This window comes from Talaromyces stipitatus, genomic scaffold, assembly GCF_000003125.1.
Source record: "Talaromyces stipitatus ATCC 10500 scf_1105507295549 genomic scaffold, whole genome shotgun sequence".
Classification (NCBI taxonomy): Eukaryota; Fungi; Ascomycota; class Eurotiomycetes; order Eurotiales; family Trichocomaceae; genus Talaromyces; species Talaromyces stipitatus.
The window spans coordinates 3,322,665-3,338,601 of NW_002990117.1; the positions used below are offsets into that span (position 1 = coordinate 3,322,665).

The window sequence follows — 15,937 nt, forward strand, 5'->3', positions numbered from 1 at the left end:
TTTAGATCACATAATGTCCGCGCATTTCACAGAATGGCGCAAATTGCCCATCAATTTGAGCGAGCTCTGCATCAATACTACATTGAGATGCGGGCAATCTTTCAGGTCAGCGCTAACCATACGAAACATCCCATGAAACCAAGCTTATTGAGTTGCAATTTAGGTGGCAAAAGATCCCCGATAGCGATGAATGGCGGTGCGTCCTCCGAGGACGTTTGATATCATTGAGACAGGACCCGTCGTACTTGTACTATCGCTCTTACGTTCCCCGTATACCCCTGGCGGCAACCTTCAAATCCACACCTTCAGTACCGACAACGAATGGCACAGCAAGCACCTCGGATGAGGCCCGTGAAATAATTACTCATTACCTCAACCTGACCTCCAACCTCACCGATTTATATACACAGTGGTCCGACTCCGATCCCAATTTCAAGAAAAAGGCGCCCAATTTTACAGGCATACGTATTCTGCGGCAGGATGCGTGGGAGGCTTTGGTGTCGTTTATATGTAGTAGTAACAACAACATAGCCCGAATCTCGCAGATGGTGGAGAAACTATGTACAAACTACGGCAATTTGGTGGCCACCATTGACGATCAATCATACCACGACTTTCCGGCACCAGAAGCGTTGACTGGCAAAGATGTCGAAGCGCGGCTGAGGGAATTGGGCTTTGGATATCGTGCAAAATACATATATCAGACTGCAGTTATGGTTTCGGAGAAGGAAAAGGGATGGCTAGATTCACTGCGCAACCCTGAGAGTCCTGCGTTTGGCATGGCACCGAGGCCGGGAGGTGAAATGCGTCCTGGAGGCAGAGAGGGCTATCGTGATGCCCATGAGAAGCTTCTTGAGCTACAAGGCGTCGGCCCCAAGGTTGCTGATTGCGTTTGTCTCATGGGCCTGGGCTGGGGAGAAGCAGTGCCGGTCGACACACACGGTTAGTCGCCTAACCTTGACCGATTGCGTGATATTTGTTGACTAACAGTGGTCTCAATCAGTCTGGCAAATTGCGCAGAGAGATTATAAATTCGGCAAGGGCGGTAACAAGTCACTGACGAAAGCAACCTACGACGCTGTTGGCGCGCATTTTCGCAAACTTTGGGGCAAAGAAGCCGGGTGGGCTCATAGTGTCCTATTCACAGCAGATCTTAGGAGCTTCTCTGACAGGGTAGCTTCTAAAGTTGAAGTCAAAGTTAAGCAGGAAGACGATGTGCCTGTGAAAACGACAATCACATCTACCGTGGCCGTTAAACGGCCGCTTGAAGACGAGGAAACCAAGCCAGTCAAGACAGAAGGCGTCGTTATCCAAGCGGCCGAGACGGTAGTTACCCGCAGGAGATCCAAACGATCACGTAGGTGACGAAAGGCAGTTTCAGCAATGAGAAAAGTGAATCGAGTCGAAATCGTGGCTTCATACACATCGTGATTTGTCAATTACAAGAAAATCCCTGACGTTCACGAATTTTCCATCCACGTGACTGATTGAAGAGCTCATGTGTCGGGTCGGAATGTTGATTAAAATCTGCGCATGCAAGTCATCATCAAAGATCTTCCTTGGCATTGCTGCGATGTTGAATGCCCTTAGTCCTCTTGTAACGGACAGGCGGATAGTTGACACGAGTGATGCGAAGAGTTGGAGAAATTCGCTGTTTGGTGCGGGGAAAAGTGATCCACTCAACTTTATTCGGGGGCCAGAATGCGATCAATCTGGAGGTCGGTGAGCGAACTATAAATAAATGTACTTGCATATAATGGCATAGTCAGTTCTTGTCATATTATACTTCCTTTTCTCCGTGCTATCATAAACAAGCAGCCTCATGGACAAGTAGAACGGGCCATCCGATCCGGCGGAGGTTGTATGTCCGCTATACTTACCAGATTGAGACATGCCGTGGGAGCGTGACCAGACAGAAAATACCGCAACTCCTTACACCTCTGAGAGCGAGAGCATGGAGATGAATTATCCGTAGATTTCAATATCCAGAGAAGGATTGAAGAGACATATGTCTATTGGCATCGTGCAGAATATGGTGAACAGAAAAAAAGGAGATCGGTTAAATACTGAATCAGCCGGGACAAAACGGTAGGCGCGGTCACATGTCCGAGTCATCCAGGAACAGAAGGAACAGCCCGGGCGAAGGCGGTGTGTCACTCTTTCTTTGGGTCGGGGCTAAAACTTTTCGTCCTTTGGGAATAATTGCCGCCGAGCGGGCCTGCCCTGACTGTTTTTCTGGAGTGACTAACAACCTCCTCTGATCTCGTCTTTCGCTTCGTTTCATTCTAGGAGTTGTTCTTCTAGTATTTTCTTTTGGCTAATTGCTCATTGAATGAATTTTTTCTTCTGATCTTTATTTTTTTATTTGTTTATTTGGTCTGGAAGAGGTGTCGCTTGTTGTTGCGTTGTCTTGCTCCCTTTACAAATCGTCAATTGACCCTCAACAAATAAACAAACCGTCATCGCCAATTCTATTTTTTTTCCTAGCGATAATATTCTGAAAAATCTTTACAACATGTCAAAAGTCACCGCTGCCGTTAAGCCACCTTAATCGGAACGCAGAAGAGGAGGAGCTCGCAGTGTCGCAGCAAATCAAGACCAATTTCGTACAGCATGCGCGCAAGGACGAGAGCTCCGGAGAGCTCTTCATGACTGAAGAAGAGTTTATCAATGCTATTGCACCCAAGAACGAAGATTATGTGAGTCTCATACTGTCGCCTCGATAGCTTTCTTCCTTCCATTTATACTTAGTTCACGTACTGATTGAATGTATTTATAGCACAAAATTCGACGTGACCAATATGGGATCCTCTTCCGAGTCGCAGATCGTAGGAGGAGAGGACGCATTAGTTTGAACGACTGGGCCGCATTCGAGAATCTTTTAGCAAAACCTGACGCCGAATATGAGATCGCCTTCCGTTTGTTCGATGTGGAAGGAACTGGCGCTATCAAGTTTGAGACATTCAAAAAGCTGTACGACCAAAACAAGGGATCAGAGACTATCCCTTTTGATTGGAATTCCGAGTGGGCTTCACTGTATATTGGAAGAAAGAAGACCCGTCATGATATGACATACCCCCAATTTGCCCAGATGCTTCGCGGACTCCAGGGAGAACGCATCCGCCAGGCATTTCACCTTTTCGACAAAGATGGAGACGGCTATATCTCCCCAGAAGACTTTCAGCGCATTATTCTCGAGACCTCGAAACATAAGCTCTCCGATTACCTCCTAGATCACCTCCCTACCTTGTGTAACATTTCGACGGGAAGCAAAATCTCCTATGCGAACGTTCGTGCTTTCCAAAATATCATTCGGGAGATGGATATTATTGATGTTATCATTCGAGAGGCGACCAAGAAGAGCGCCGATGGAAAGATCACTCGTGCAGAGTTCCTCAATGAAGCGGCTCGCATTACACGTTTCTCGCAGTTCACGCCCATGGAAGCCGATATTTTGTTTCACTTTGCAGGCTTAGAAGCCCCTAGCGGAAGATTGTCCCTAAAAGATTTCGCAAAGGTGATTGACGCTTCGTGGCAAACTGCTGATCGCGGCCTAGATTCTCTTTCTGGAGGCATTGCTAAGGTGGAAGAAACTGCCAAGTCATTCTTAACAAGCGTTCTCGAATCCGCCCATCACTTTGGGCTCGGAAGCATTGCGGGCGCCTTTGGTGCGTTCATGGTCTACCCCATTGATCTGGTAAAAACCCGTATGCAAAACCAACGCAGCGTCCGACCTGGAGAAAGGCTGTACAACAACTCGATTGATTGCGCCAGAAAGGTCATTCGAAACGAGGGTATCGCTGGTCTTTATTCTGGCGTTATACCACAGCTGATTGGTGTCGCCCCGGAGAAGGCCATTAAACTAACGGTTAATGACCTGGTTCGTGGCTATGCAACGGATAAGGAAACTGGCAAGATCAAGTTGCCCTGGGAGATCTTGGCCGGTGCCTCCGCCGGCGGTTGTCAAGTCGTAAGCTTATCTGTATTTGGCTTTGTAGCGTATGAGCGGTACTGACTGTGCTCGTTTCGGATGTAGGTCTTCACAAACCCCTTAGAAATCGTCAAGATCCGCCTCCAGGTTCAAGGTGAGCTTGCAAAGAGCGTGGAAGGAACCCCCAAACGTTCCGCGATGTGGATTGTTCGCAACCTGGGCCTGGTTGGATTGTACAAGGGTGCAAGTGCATGTCTTCTTCGCGACGGTGAGTATCATATATCTATATGTGTGCCGGACATGCATGCTAATCTTAGTGAATAGTCCCATTCTCCGCTATCTATTTCCCTACCTATGCGCATTTGAAGTCGGACTTTTTCGGAGAATCCCCCACACACAAACTTGGCGTTTTGCAGCTTCTCACGGCCGGTGCTATTGCTGGTATGCCTGCAGCTTACCTTACTACGCCTTGTGATGTGATCAAGACACGTCTACAGGTAGAAGCACGCAAGGGAGAGACAAAATACACTTCTTTGCGTCACTGTGCTTCTTCCATCATGAAGGAGGAAGGTTTCAAGGCTTTCTTTAAGGGCGGTCCAGCTCGTATTCTTCGTTCATCCCCTCAATTCGGTTTCACTCTAGCAGCCTATGAAGTTCTGCAAAAGCTACTGCCTATGCCCGGGTCCGAAGATCACAGTTCACCTATTTCAACTGGCGAAACTTCCTCGGTGCCGTCAACCACTGCTCCACTTCCCTATCTTCGATCACGAAACGCGTTGAAGTTGATTCTTGATCTCGATGACAATTTTGGCCGCATCAAAGTACCCAATAGTGCTTCACTTCCTAAGATATTCGGTGGATCTAAGCAATAGGTGCACTTTTCTGCCGTTGGACGATTACTACACGAAAAAGTATCCCTTCATTTGATCAACTTTTGCGGTGCTCTCGATTCATACTTGTCAATATGCGGGACACAAAAGCTCATACCTTCTATCTCCTTCACCCCTTCAATGTCGATATCCCGATCCGCTATTGCATGACAATGACCGCAAGTTGTCCCTTTCCCTTTTGCATGCCATGACATCTTTTGGAAATTTTCCTGCGATTTTGGGATCTGTACAGATCACGATATACAGTTCCATTTTGAAGTCGCTGCGGTTTCCCTTTTCCTTTTCACTCAATTATCTCAGCATGTTAGATGTACTTTTTTTTTCATATTTCCCCTTACGTTTCGTGTCTTTCAAATAGAGAGATTTTTTTGTATCCAAGAGCACCAGCAATACAGCTTGCTGTCATAGAATAGACGGGCAGAGGTTCGGTGATTGGTGCTTTCGCTTGGGATCCTGCATCAACCTACTGAGTGGTGGTGTTTCTCTAGATAGAAAGAATATTTGGATATGGGTACATAATAGATACAACTTGACATACTTCTTTTGGATTAGTTGATTAGTTTTCCTGACTTGGGCGTGATCTAACCGAGAAAGAAATTATCGAAGCTAGCAAACCGAGGTATGAATCCACTGCACCAAGAATTCGCATAACCGCCATGACCACCGGCCAACCCATAACTGTATCATGCCGACCATATTTCAGTATCTCTTTGCGAATTACACCATGCTCAGGCCTTCATTCTACGACGGACCCGGGATCACCCATATCAACATTCAATCTCGGCTTCATACGCTCAAAGTCTTCATAGCTCATTCCCTCCTGTGATACTGATGCTTTGACCGCATGCTAGAAAAGGATTTCCGTGTGATGCCATGGGATATCTTTGTCGTCTTTTGTATTACTAATTGTCAGACGATAATTCTTGCTGTTGATTTCATTTGCGCGAACATATCGCTGAAGTCGTTCTTTGCTCGGACACGTGTCACGTATAAAGCTTTGCAAATAATTGAATAAACAAGGGATCCTCGCCAGGGATGACAAAATATGAATACACCTCGCTATTCGATACGTAAGGACCAACGTCGCGGAATCGATAAAGGGGGGCAAAAAGAATAGTTCCCCCGAAAACAACAGAAGGAGACTCCAATGGTAGCTGCTCGGATACAGTAATGGCCACTGCACTACCCAGCGATTGATCAAATAAGATAATCTGCCCGGGAGGAACGCGAGCGGAGGTCATAGCCTACTTCACAATAGAGATCTCATCAAGTATCAGGCCATGCTCGGACGGTGTGCCCGTACTTGCACCAAATCCTCGGTAGTCAAATGCTAGGATATGAATCTTGTCAGGGCGACCACTAGCGGAATATAGGACACAGAAATTGGGTATTCTGTGCCCCGAAGCAACATTGCCAGCAGCAGCATGCATATGGATTACCAAACAAGCTTCAGGATCATCATGGAGTAGCTGAAATGCGGAGCACGAGGTGATATCCGAGACAAATCCCGATGGAAGAGCAACGAGAAATCTTTCGTGTCTGCGATAAATCTCAAGAGAATGCGCCAAGCGTAGAGCCCTTTCATCATTCATGTTTCAATTGGAAATGGAGTGACTTGATTCTTCAGGAAATCAAACGCCTCGGGGACGTTGAGATCTTTGAACAAGGTCATTTGTACGGCGTGAAGGTAGATTGCTTGTGATTGGAGTTGGGCTGAAGTGAGCAGTGAGAGCATAAATGCCACATATAGTATGATGATAACTCCTATACCAATTACACTATACTTGAACAGATCGATAGTATTAGTATGGTCTACATTACTTAGACATTTTGTGGTTGAATAAATTGAGACCAATATTATTGAGCCCGGGGGTATTGAAAGGCATTTCGCAGATCCTGAATAAAGCATGATTGAAGGCGGGTACAATTTCATTGATATGGTATTCCTCTTAGTGTGACTCGAAATAGACTGACTCTTTATCATTCCCACTTCTTAGTTCATTCATTGAGATGGAATACTTCGAAGCAAGATCGATCGACCATTGGTCCAAACGCAAAGATCGGCCGCTCCCGCTGTGGGACCGGCCCCAATTTTTAATTTGCGAATGCTTCGCATTTGCATGTTAATAGTATCACCCCACAATCAAAATTCAATGCTGACTGGCTTTCTGACATTAAATTTCTTTTCTTGGCCTAGATTCTCTCCTCTTAAGGTTTAGCTCCCGGATAAATTCATTAACCAATCAACTGCCGATGCAATGACTAAGCAGCTGTGCCAGTTTAACGTATTAACGTAATCGGTAAGCGAAGCGACAATGTAACCGAGCCGACAGTTTCTTTCCGAACGCGTACTCAATATTGATTCCATACTATTCAACGCGTCAACATGCCACCAATTCGCAATAAAAACGAAAAGAATTTAGCAGAGCAAGAGGGGCGGATCTTGTTAGCTATTTCCGACTTAAAAAATGGAAAAATCTCAAGTGTGTATCAAGCTGCAATCATTTACAATATTCCTCGGACGACGCTATATGACAGGTTAAACGGAATTCAACAAAGATCTATAATACGTGCCAATGGACATAAATTGTCTCAATTTGAAGAGGAATCACTTGTCAAATGGGTACTCGATCTAGACAAACGTGGATTACCCCCTCGGCACTCTCTTGTACGAGAGATGGCTAATTACCTTCTTTCACAACGTGGAAATCAACAGGTTGGAGAGAAATGGGTCTATAATCTCATTCAACGTCGCCCAGAGATTGAATCAAAATTTTCACGGAAATATAACTACGAGCGTGCTAAATGCGAAGATCCGAAGTTAATCCAAGAATATTTTGATCGCGTACGAGAGGTTATATCAAAGTACGGAATCTTACCAGAAGATATCTACAATTTTGATGAGACTGGCTTTGCTATGGGACTCTGTGCAACCGCAAAGGTTATTACTGGAAGCGATCGATATGCTCGGCCAAAGCTATTACAGCCTGGAAATCGAGAATGGGTGACTGCAATTGAGGCAACTAATTCAACTGGATGGGCCCTGCCTTCATACATCATTTTCAAGGCAAAGAAATATACTCGGTTAGGCTGGTTTGAGGATCTTCCTGATGACTGGAGAATCAATATCAGTGATAATGGATGGACTACAGATAAGATTGGATTAGAATGGCTTAAAACCCATTTTATTCCTCTTACTAATGGCCGTGCAATGGGAAATTATCGGATGTTGATTCTTGATGGCCATGGAAGCCATTTGACTGCTGAATTTGACCGTACATGCACTGAGAATAATATTATTCCAGTCTGTATGCCTCCTCATTCTTCACATCTTTTACAGCCTCTTGATGTTGGCTGTTTTGCTGTTTTAAAGCGACATTATGGACAGCTTGTTGAGCAGCAAATGAGGCTTGGATTTAATCATATTGATAAACTTGACTTTCTTACTGCATTCCCAAAGGCTCGTACGATGGCATATAAAGCCCAAACTGTTCGGAATAGCTTTACAGTAACTGGATTAGTACCATTCAATCCAGATTGAGTTTATCAACAGCTTACTGTTCGATTGAAGACTCCAACACCCCCTCCAAGTCGATCAAGTGATACACAATCATCCTGCTTGCAAATCTCTCAAAACCCACGTTAATTTAAGCGCCAAATGACTACAATGAAAAAGAGAATAAGCCGGCATACAAGAAGTTCATCTGAAGCTATTGGTGAAGTGTTTACACGGGCATCAAAGGCTTATGAGATGAGTATTAATGAGCTTACAATTACCCAGAAGGAACTCCATGATCTACGGGCTGCATATGAGAAGGAGAAGCAAAAACGTCAAAAATCTAAAAAGCAAATATCCCATGATCAAGGAATTACCAGAGAGGAAGCTCAGGCACTTTTACAAGGTCAGGTTGAGGCATCTCAAGCTGTTACCACTGCTCCGGCCGAGCCTGAGCTCCCAGTCTCTCATCCACCAGTACGTCGCCAATTTCGGTGTAGTGAGTGTAATATTCTCGGGCATAGAAGACCTCAATGCCCTAATCTTACTAGTAATTAATTTTTTGTGTATAATTATAATTTTGGGTTAGAAATTGAGATTTGAATTCAATATTGCGTACGCGTTCGGAGAGAAACTGTCGGCTCGCTTACATTGTCGCTTCGCTTACCGATTACGTTATATGCATTCCCATTGGCTAAAATGGTTGAAATATGAATGTAATATTAGTGCCTGAGGCTTCGAATTTGCAACAGCTGGCGTTCACCCCATCATACACTTGTAGTGTCCAATCAAATAAAAGGAACTATAGCTCTAAGATCCAGTAAGTAGGAGATTTTATAGGTCATAAAGAACCACAATGAAGAAGAATAATGATACTATATTTCAAAATCAAATCTATAGTCATGGTTTGTTTTTTTGTCCCATTGTACCGGCTATAAACACTGACTGGAGAGTGATTTCCAAGGTTGAAGACAATACTTTGGATGGCATCATGAATCCGGCGCACCCCAACCTCCTCCGCCAGGGCTGTTGATCTGCATAATCTCACCAGCTTTTAAACTAAGTGCAGTTTTACCGCCCACAGCAAGCTTTTCATGGCCGCTTCTATCCTCATTCCACTTGAACACAAAGTTTTTGCCCACACTGCCCGGCTCACCACCATTCAAGCCATATGGAGCATAAACCCGTCTGTCACTAAGAATGCTGAACTTAAGCGGAACGCGCGCTTCAATCTCCCGAGTAGCGCCGTTACCTCCATTGAATTTCCCTTTACCACCTGATCCATAATTGATCTCATGTCTGCGAACAATTACTGGAGTCCTCTTTTCAACTACCTCAGGGTCTGTGATCTTAGTATTTGTTGAATGTGCTTGAGTAGCATGTTCTCCATGCCAACCTGGTCCAGCTCCACATCCGCCACCAACGGTCTCGCCGTAGTTCCAACCCGGTTCGATTGCGCCGGTGATAGGATTCTTGCCTCCCATACCCCATCCAAAACTATTGGCACAACCGGAGAAAGCGGCTACTTCGCCAAAGGCTTTGAGGATAGTGTCGATAACGCGTTGACTAGCTAAGGTGCTACCACAAATAGCGACCGCTGAACTAGGGCGGAGAACCGAGCCTTTAGGAATTTTGATAGTGATGGGAGACAGACATCCATCGTTTAGAGGGATCTCTTTATCTATTAGACACCTGAGGGTATATATGACCGCAGAATAGGTGATTGAAATTGGACAGTTGTAATTTCCCCACATTTGCGGTCCGGTACCCTCCCAGTCAAAGACAGCACTGCCAGAGTCGTCAATATCAATAGAAACTTTGAGTATAGTTCCGTCATCGAAATGATCTGAAGCTGTTAGGGGTAGTTGCCGCGTCTGGGCAACTCCTCTGAGGTACTCTTTGATAGCCATTTCGGAACTGGACTGAATGCCATGCATATACCTATGAACAACTGGAAGGGAGAATTCCTGACAGAGTTTCTGTAACAGAATGATGCCGCGTTGATTGGACGAGATTTGTGCTTTGATATCTGAGATGTTGTCATCTAAACGACGAGTTGGACTGCAACCTGGGAAATCTCCTGCTGCGAGAAATGCTTTTCGTACATCTTCTTCGAGGAACCGTCCATTGTCGACAATTTGGAGTGAGAGAACGTTGAATCCTTCTTGCCATAGTTGCGTTGATCCAGGCATCATGGATGTAATACCCACACCACCGATATCTGTGTGATGTCCACGAGCCGCGACGTAAAAGGCAATCTGTCCGTCAATGAACGCAGGGGTGATGACAGTAATATCCGGAAGATGTGTTCCTCCACATTCAGGGTGATTGCTCAGCAGCACATCGCCAGGTTTCAATTTTTCTTTCCAGAGACGATGTTGGTATTGGATGGCGTATTGCATGCTCCCCAAGTGAATCGGAATATGAGGGGCGTTGGCAACTAATTTTCCTTCTGCTGTGAATATAGCACAGGAGAAATCGAGTCTCTCCTTAATGCTTGTTGAGATGGATGTTCTTTGCAAGGTGTGACCCATCTGCTCGGCAATAGCCATGAAACGATTAGAGAAGATGGACAGATCAATAGGATTAATCGTGTTAGAATCAAGGTCTTGGCTTTGAGCATTCCGTTCATTAGTCCTCTCCAAGATAACATGGTTAGGTAAGATGTAAGCATCGTATTGAGGCTCTACAAATATGGTTTGAGTCGTGTCAATAATCAATGCAGGGCCGTGAATCTTGCTCTTCTTAGCAGTCGTGGCGAGGTTGAAGATCGGAACATCTTGCCATTGGGAGCCAATGAATACCGGCTGTTTCGTAGAGGAAGTAATGAAGTCTCTCTGCCCCTTCAAGAGACTCAAGTCCTTGTAAGGTGATGTGCTTGCTGTAGGCGCATTGCTGCGTCCAACTCCGCGCACCTTGATCGAGTTTACCGAGATCTCTCGACTTAGATTGAAGGCATACTCTCTTAGATGCTCCTCAATAAAAGCTCTGCCATAGTCATTATCGGCAGGTTTAGAAATGATCAAATTTGTGTCTGTCCCCCCATATCTCATACTGAGTGACTCTTCGAAAACAACGGTGTTACTATCTGCACCCTGAGCAACTAGATCATCTCGGACTTTCGATTTGAGTTTGTGGATATGTTGCTCAATATCCGAGATAATCTTCATCGAGAAGTTACCTGTAAAAGGTGATGTAGCTTCTGTTTGCAGCTCAGCCTGTGCAATTCCGACAGCGGAGAGAATCGAAGAATACTTGTGTATAAGAATCCTTTTAATGCCCAGTTTGTCGGCAATTGCACAAGCATGCTGGCCACCAGCACCACCAAAGCTTACAAGAGCGTGAACACTTGGGGCAAATCCCCGAACCTCGGTTGCGTTTCTCATTGGGCGACTCATGGTTTCATTACCGACATTCAGAAACCCAAGAGCAACTTCCTCAGGCGTTAAGTTCTGAGACGCCTGCTTGTTGATTTCACGTGTGATTTCTTGGAACTTCTGAGCTGTGATTTCGTAGTCCAAGGGCATATTTGCGTTAGGACCAAAGATTGCCGGAAACGACGATAGAACCAATCTTCCCAGAAACAGATTCGCGTCAGTCACAGTCAGCGGACCTCCTTTGCGATAGCATGCTGGACCAGGGTGTGCACCGGCACTTTCAGGTCCAACAACGAACATACCATGGCGCGCAAAGAGCATGGAGCCGCCACCGGCTGCAACTGTAGCTATGTTTAACATGGGGTTAATAATCTTGCGACCTGCAACAACAGTTTCTGTCAAGTAGTCGTACTTGCCATCGTAGCGACAAACGTCGGTACTGGTGCCACCCATGTCAAAACCTAAAAGGGGCATTCCTTCTTCGGTATCAAAGCAAGTTTGGGCAACTCCAACGACACCACCAGCAGGACCGCTGAGAAGCGCTTCGTTACCACGGAATTTATTCGCCTGTCTCATACCGCCATCAGAGCTCATGAATTCAACCCTTTTGGGAAGAATGCTGAATGATGACTGAAAGGAGGCAATATAATCCTTAACAATTGGAAATAGATAAGTCTCCGAGCATACAGATGCACTGCGTTGCTCATATTTGATTGTTGGGCTTGTCTCATTTGATGTGGTGACATACTGGAAGCCAAGATCTCTAGCTATTTGCGCCACTTGATTCTCGTGGTCTGGGTAGAGGAATGAGTGCATGAAGGAGATAGCCACGGAAGTGTAGCCTTCATTTTTCAAATCTTCAAGTACTTTTCGTGCTTCCTCCACATTCAGAGGTTTGATTATACGCACGATCTCACCACTTGCTGTACGAATCAAGTTTGGGTCAGTGATTTCGGCGGTTTTGTCGATAGGAAAAGGGTTGAGATCATAGTCCTCGATTGTGACTCTTTCATCAATCTCGACGACTTTTTGGTGCAACGCCACCGGTTTTCGAACATTGAGAGCAAATAAGTGAGGTCTGGTTTGGTCACCAATCACACAGATATCCCTGAATCCTTTGGTAGCAATGAAAGCGAATCCTCGGCCCTTTCCTTCTAGCAGGGCGTTGGTCGCAATCGTGGTGCCAATGCGACAAATCTCAATGCTTGATCCATCAATCTTCTCCCCTATTGGGATTTCCCGGCTTTCTAGGATCTCTAAAGCCCTTCGGATGGCCTCTGCAGGTGCATCTGGATAATTTTGAGGATCCTCCGAAAGAAGCTTGAAAACTAGATCTTCTCGGCCACGAGCTTGAACTAGTACATCACAAAAGGTACCACCACGATCTATCAAATTCTTAGTTTGCAGACTCAAGAAATAGCCCAGATGATAGTAACTGACCGATTGATATGTTGATATGTGGTTCGGAAGTCATGTTTACTCTTCGGACTGGTCACGAAATGAGATCGCTAAAGTGGTAAATTTGGTTAAGATTCAACGCTGGAGCCACATCATGCAGATGCAGAGTTCTAAGTATCAAGAGCCTCGTACACAGACGTTCCAACTTTCTATACCTCTCCCTTCTCTGCTATTCTCACGCGATCAAGTCCACTAGACCTTCCCTTTTCGGCTAATTGGAGATAGTTGGGCACTAAGCCAGAAATGGAAATTCCCATCGGAAGAGCTCCGGTATCTTTTTCTGAGAGTCTGATTGGCTGATTGGTATGATGTGCTTTATCTATGAAATGTCGTGCTTATTGCTGCAAATAGTGCAAACAAAAGCGATATCAATCAACAACCATAGATGTCAGCATATGCAGAATCAGCACACGGACACCTTGTTTCGAAACCCATCATATCAAAAATAGATATTTGAAACCGATATCAGATGCATTACACCACTCTGTCAGTGTCATGCTCTTCGTTATCCCGAACAAGATACTTTACTCATTAGCTGAAGGTCTTCGAGTTGCTCATCAATGGAGGCTTCTTTAACCAGCAGAAATGAAATTTCAAACAAACCGTTTTCGTGTCAATATTGGTAGTAGTCCGGAAGATACTGTGGATCTGCGTGAAGAACCCAGCAGCCGCAGGCCTCGTACATATCCGCCACCAGCGTGTAATCGATGTCGAAAGTACAAGAAGAAGTGCAGCAAAACACTTCCTGCATGCAAGACATGTACAGATGCGGGGCGAAGATGCTCATATTTTAATTTTGATTCGAATAGAGCTCAGTCGACTGAAGTTCTTCAGGCACGAATCCAGTGGCTCACGGAATACATTGAACATAACATTCATCAAAGACCCGAAGAAGGCGCAAATTCCTCAGCTTCTGCAGGGAAAGAAGGCTTGAATGTAGAACAAGATGGGATTAGCGATGATAGTCCAAGGTTTTGGGAGAAGCCTTCGATCTCCCTGCTGCCTATGCAGTCGCTACTGAATGGACCCTCAGACAGGAATGGAGACCGAAGGAATGATGAGAAGAGCCCCAAGACAACAACAATACACCCCCTGCATAACAGCCTATCTCCGGCTACTCGAAGAACTTCTGTGGAAGACGGGCAGGAGCTACCTCTGTCATGTATCAATGCGTACTTTGATCATGTTCATAGAGGCTATCCCTTTCTTGACAAGCAGCGTGTTGTTCAAGCGCGAGACAGATATATTGGACAAAATCTGGTTCCAGAGGACGCAGACTCTATGGTAAGTGGCCACAAACCTAATCTTGCGTATCTAATCCCTGTAGATGCGTTAGATGTAGACTTGACTGACAAGGTTTTCAGATGCTGTACCTGGTCGTTGCTATTGGCCGTACTACACTTGAACGATCGGGAAAGCTTCCCCGAACAGACATAAATGAAATTGAGATGCCATACCAGACATTTATCAGCCACTGTATTAAGAAGGAGGACTTGGATTCTGTACGGATACTACTGCTGCTCTGTCTTTACTCCCTTTTTGACCCTCTGGGCATCAAGACCTGGACAATTGTGGGGATTCTTACTCGCCAGGCATTAATACTGGGCCTACCACAGCTGAGGATTGTGACTGAGAAGACATCGGAGGCTTTGGATGAACATTCAAATCGGCTCTTCTGGAGCATCTTCGTCATCGATCGCATGGTTTCGATATCTGTTGGACAAGCTCCTGGATTAGCCGTGCGTGATCTTCGCGTACCATTACCTGCTATAACTGTGGATGAGTTTGCTTCACCTCAACGGGTCGAGCTTTCATCTATGCTTCTAGTCAGCCGACATGTTATTCAACTGCGTCGTATAGAAGGTGAAATCTTGGAACGTATCCACCTCAGAGCGCCTACAGATACTGCTTCCTTAAGTCTTCCCGACAAGGCTGCAATCATCTCCATGCTACGTTACGAGGTTGATAAATGGTACAGCGAGGGCTGTCTGATTGCACAACCGGAAGCAGGCAATATACGAATCCATGACAGCTTGACCTGGCTCAACGCACGCTATAACCAATTGCTGATGATGCTTTATTATCCTGGACATTTTAATCAACCTTACCAGAGTTCTTCGAACGAACTCTTGCTTGACTTCGTACAAAAGAGTATTGGATATAACCACTTCCTCTTTGAGCAACACCAGTTACCGCTCAATTATATCACCCTCTCTAGGATGGTTCAAATCTCATTGTCACTGTGTCATTGCTTCGCTTATACAGCCCTAACCTCTTTTCCAGCCAAGGGCGGAATTGAAAACTGTATAGAAATACTATCAGCCTTTGACAGCAGTTGGCGACAAGCTCACATATTGGCAGAAGCGATGCATAACTTTCTTCTTCTCATCACAACGTTTGAAGATCGCTTTGCAAATAGTACGGAGATTGTACAAGTTCCATGGACTCTCAGGCCAACTGTGGAGCCAACCCTCAAATCGTGGCTGCTCTCTCTCAGAGAGGATCTAATTACCATTTCGAGAAATACACTAGGAAAAGATAATTGTTTCCAGTTTATTGAGAGGTGGGATATAGGGATAGCGAATTCCTATCCTCCTCTGGAGATTTTGAACTAGATGCCTTTGAACTCCTAACAAGAAGTTGTGGTAATCGATTAATTTATAATAGTTTTGATTCATCAATATGTTCCCAAATAAAATATCACGTACTCCTACATGTACCCTATAAGCATCTCTGGCACGAGACACGTCGTGATGATTATCGTTGTACCCATTCAGTCAATAGA

The 15,937-nt window shown here is 45.2% G+C and overlaps 6 protein-coding genes across 6 annotated transcripts, besides 1 other annotated feature; 4 read left to right on the forward strand and 2 right to left on the reverse strand.

Moving 5' to 3' along the window:
• Positions 1-13: 13 nt before the first annotated feature.
• Positions 14-1,365, forward strand: TSTA_020670 (DNA N-glycosylase, putative; the record flags this gene model as incomplete). The annotated part of the gene is made up of 3 exons (XM_002484199.1): positions 14-105; positions 164-942; positions 1,004-1,365. 3 exons carry the CDS (start codon positions 14-16, stop codon positions 1,363-1,365), a joined length of 1,233 nt encoding a protein of 410 aa, XP_002484244.1.
• A 526-nt stretch (positions 1,366-1,891) lies between these two features.
• On the forward strand, positions 1,892-5,359 carry TSTA_020680 (mitochondrial carrier protein, putative; the record flags this gene model as incomplete). Its single annotated transcript, XM_002484200.1, has 6 exons — positions 1,892-1,971; positions 2,076-2,148; positions 2,526-2,699; positions 2,780-3,970; positions 4,037-4,199; positions 4,256-5,359. 6 exons carry the CDS (start codon positions 1,892-1,894, stop codon positions 4,801-4,803), a joined length of 2,229 nt encoding a protein of 742 aa, XP_002484245.1. The 3' UTR covers positions 4,804-5,359.
• A 495-nt stretch (positions 5,360-5,854) lies between these two features.
• TSTA_020690 (uncharacterized protein) lies at positions 5,855-6,943 on the reverse strand (the record flags this gene model as incomplete). Its single annotated transcript, XM_002484201.1, has 3 exons — positions 5,855-6,371; positions 6,437-6,585; positions 6,841-6,943. The coding sequence occupies 3 exons, from the start codon at positions 6,941-6,943 to the stop codon at positions 6,066-6,068; spliced, it is 558 nt and encodes a 185-aa protein (XP_002484246.1). The 3' UTR covers positions 5,855-6,065.
• A 264-nt stretch (positions 6,944-7,207) lies between these two features.
• On the forward strand, positions 7,208-8,859 carry TSTA_020700 (pogo transposable element, putative; the record flags this gene model as incomplete). Its single annotated transcript, XM_002484202.1, has 3 exons — positions 7,208-8,329; positions 8,498-8,794; positions 8,842-8,859. The coding sequence occupies 3 exons, from the start codon at positions 7,208-7,210 to the stop codon at positions 8,857-8,859; spliced, it is 1,437 nt and encodes a 478-aa protein (XP_002484247.1).
• Positions 7,253-8,749: a mobile genetic element.
• A 447-nt stretch (positions 8,860-9,306) lies between the features above and the next one.
• TSTA_020710 (5-oxoprolinase, putative) lies at positions 9,307-13,168 on the reverse strand (the record flags this gene model as incomplete). The annotated part of the gene is made up of 2 exons (XM_002484203.1): positions 9,307-13,079; positions 13,135-13,168. The coding sequence occupies 2 exons, from the start codon at positions 13,166-13,168 to the stop codon at positions 9,307-9,309; spliced, it is 3,807 nt and encodes a 1,268-aa protein (XP_002484248.1).
• A 569-nt stretch (positions 13,169-13,737) lies between these two features.
• On the forward strand, positions 13,738-15,842 carry TSTA_020720 (uncharacterized protein; the record flags this gene model as incomplete). The annotated part of the gene is made up of 2 exons (XM_002484204.1): positions 13,738-14,436; positions 14,517-15,842. The coding sequence occupies 2 exons, from the start codon at positions 13,738-13,740 to the stop codon at positions 15,765-15,767; spliced, it is 1,950 nt and encodes a 649-aa protein (XP_002484249.1). The 3' UTR covers positions 15,768-15,842.
• Between the last annotated feature and the right edge of the window lie 95 nt (positions 15,843-15,937).